The 1,699-nt window shown below is 45.3% G+C and overlaps 1 protein-coding gene across 1 annotated transcript; it reads left to right on the top strand.

The window, feature by feature from the left end:
• The first annotated feature begins 386 nt into the window (after window positions 1–386).
• LOC112418189 (uncharacterized) lies at window positions 387–1,250 on the top strand. The gene has a single exon (XM_024774487.2). The coding sequence runs from the start codon at window positions 387–389 to the stop codon at window positions 1,248–1,250; it is 864 nt and encodes a 287-aa protein (XP_024630255.2).
• Window positions 1,251–1,699: the final 449 nt, after the last annotated feature.

The following is a 1,699-nucleotide window of genomic DNA, read 5'->3' as shown; positions in this document are numbered from 1 at the left end:
CGTATAAAACAAAAAATTACTCAATGCTATAAAAAATTTGTCTTGTGCTGTTCTGACATGTGTTGTACTGTTCTATCTTGTACTGTTCTATCCAGTACTTGCTGTTTTGCAAACCAAACACACCATAGTGTTAGAGTATATGTAAATATATTATATGTAAATAGCAATAAGTAGCATATCTCGTAGTATGATACTGAGTTAATTAGTTTCGGTTACCACCATAATTATAGGCTAAGTCAACTATTGTAATTGGTGTATATAACCACAATCCTGTTAATGAAATAAGCAAGCAATTATATTATTTCATGGTATCAGAGGTCTAGGGTACGATCCATATTGCTTCCGCCGCACCCTAGCTCTCTTCTCCTCCCTTCTCTAATTCTCTCATGGCAACCCCCACGATTGAATCTACCAAATTCCACCCGGCTCTTGTTGTTTCTAATATCAAGAACCATATCTCCATCACTCTTGAGATCGAAAAAGTCCAATATGCGACATGGGCAGAACTGTTCAAGATTCATGCCCGGTCTCACAAGGTCCTCCACCACATCATCCCGCCGGCGACAGGCAAATCGAAGGACCCTAAAACAGATGATGAAAAGGAATTGTGGTCAACCCTTGATGCTGCGGTCCTCCAATGGATCTATTCAACAATTTCGCACGATCTGCTGCATACTATCATTGAACCAGACGCCACCGCGATGGAGGTGTGGAATAAGTTACGTGATATATTCGAAGACAACAAAAATTCTAGGGCTGTAACACTTGAGCAGGAATTCTCCTCTACCAACATGGAGGATTTCCCAAACGTTTCTGCCTACTGTCAACGACTCAAGGAGTTGTTATATCAACTCAAAAATGTCGGTGCACCGGTCTCAAACAACCGTCTTGTCCTTCAAATTGTGGCTGGCCTCTCTCAAGCGTACAATGGAGTAGCCACACTCATCCGCCAAAGTGATATCCTTCCACAATTCTATCAAGCTTGCTCAATGCTCACTCTAGAAGAAGCCGATCTCATGAAGAAGGTTGCAACCAGCGGGGGTGCAGCCATGATGGCTCGTGAAACTAGTGACAATCCCTCCCTCTCTAAAAATTACCAACAAAACTGTAATAATCATGGCGGTAAACATGGTCAGAATCGTCAAAATAGTGGCAAGAAAAATGGTGGCCGCGGAAGTGGCAAGAACAGCCGCGGTAGTGGTCGTGGTGGCAACCGCAACGGTGGTGGGCAGCAGCAATACGGTCAATAGCGACCGGGGCAGCAACAGTGGTCTGCCGGGCAGTGGCAGTAGTCTTGGATGCCGTGGGGTATGCCACCTTGCCCATACCCTTCCTCACCATGGGCCAGACCCAATTTCCAACATGGGCAGCACGCGCAACAACACCAGCCAGGCATCCCTGGGTCAAAACCACCTCAAGCATACACGACAGCAGCTCCGCCCACTCCAACTGACATTGAGGTAGCGATGCACACTCTTGGGCTTAATCCTATGGATCCAAATTGGTACATGGACACTGGTGCCACATCCCACATGACTTCCGAGCAAGGTAATCTCTCGTCTTATTTTAATTTGAGCAATAATCGTGGTATCATTGTCGGTAATGGTCATTCAATTCCAATTCGGGGTTACGGTCACACAAATTTGTCTTTCCCAAATCCTCCCTTAACCTTGAAAAATGTCCTGCATTCCCCTCAACT

The sequence above is a fragment of the Medicago truncatula genome, chromosome 8 (genome assembly GCF_003473485.1).
Source record: "Medicago truncatula cultivar Jemalong A17 chromosome 8, MtrunA17r5.0-ANR, whole genome shotgun sequence".
NCBI lineage: Eukaryota > Viridiplantae > Streptophyta > Magnoliopsida > Fabales > Fabaceae > Medicago > Medicago truncatula.
This window is presented reverse-complemented; position numbering and strand designations above follow the sequence as displayed.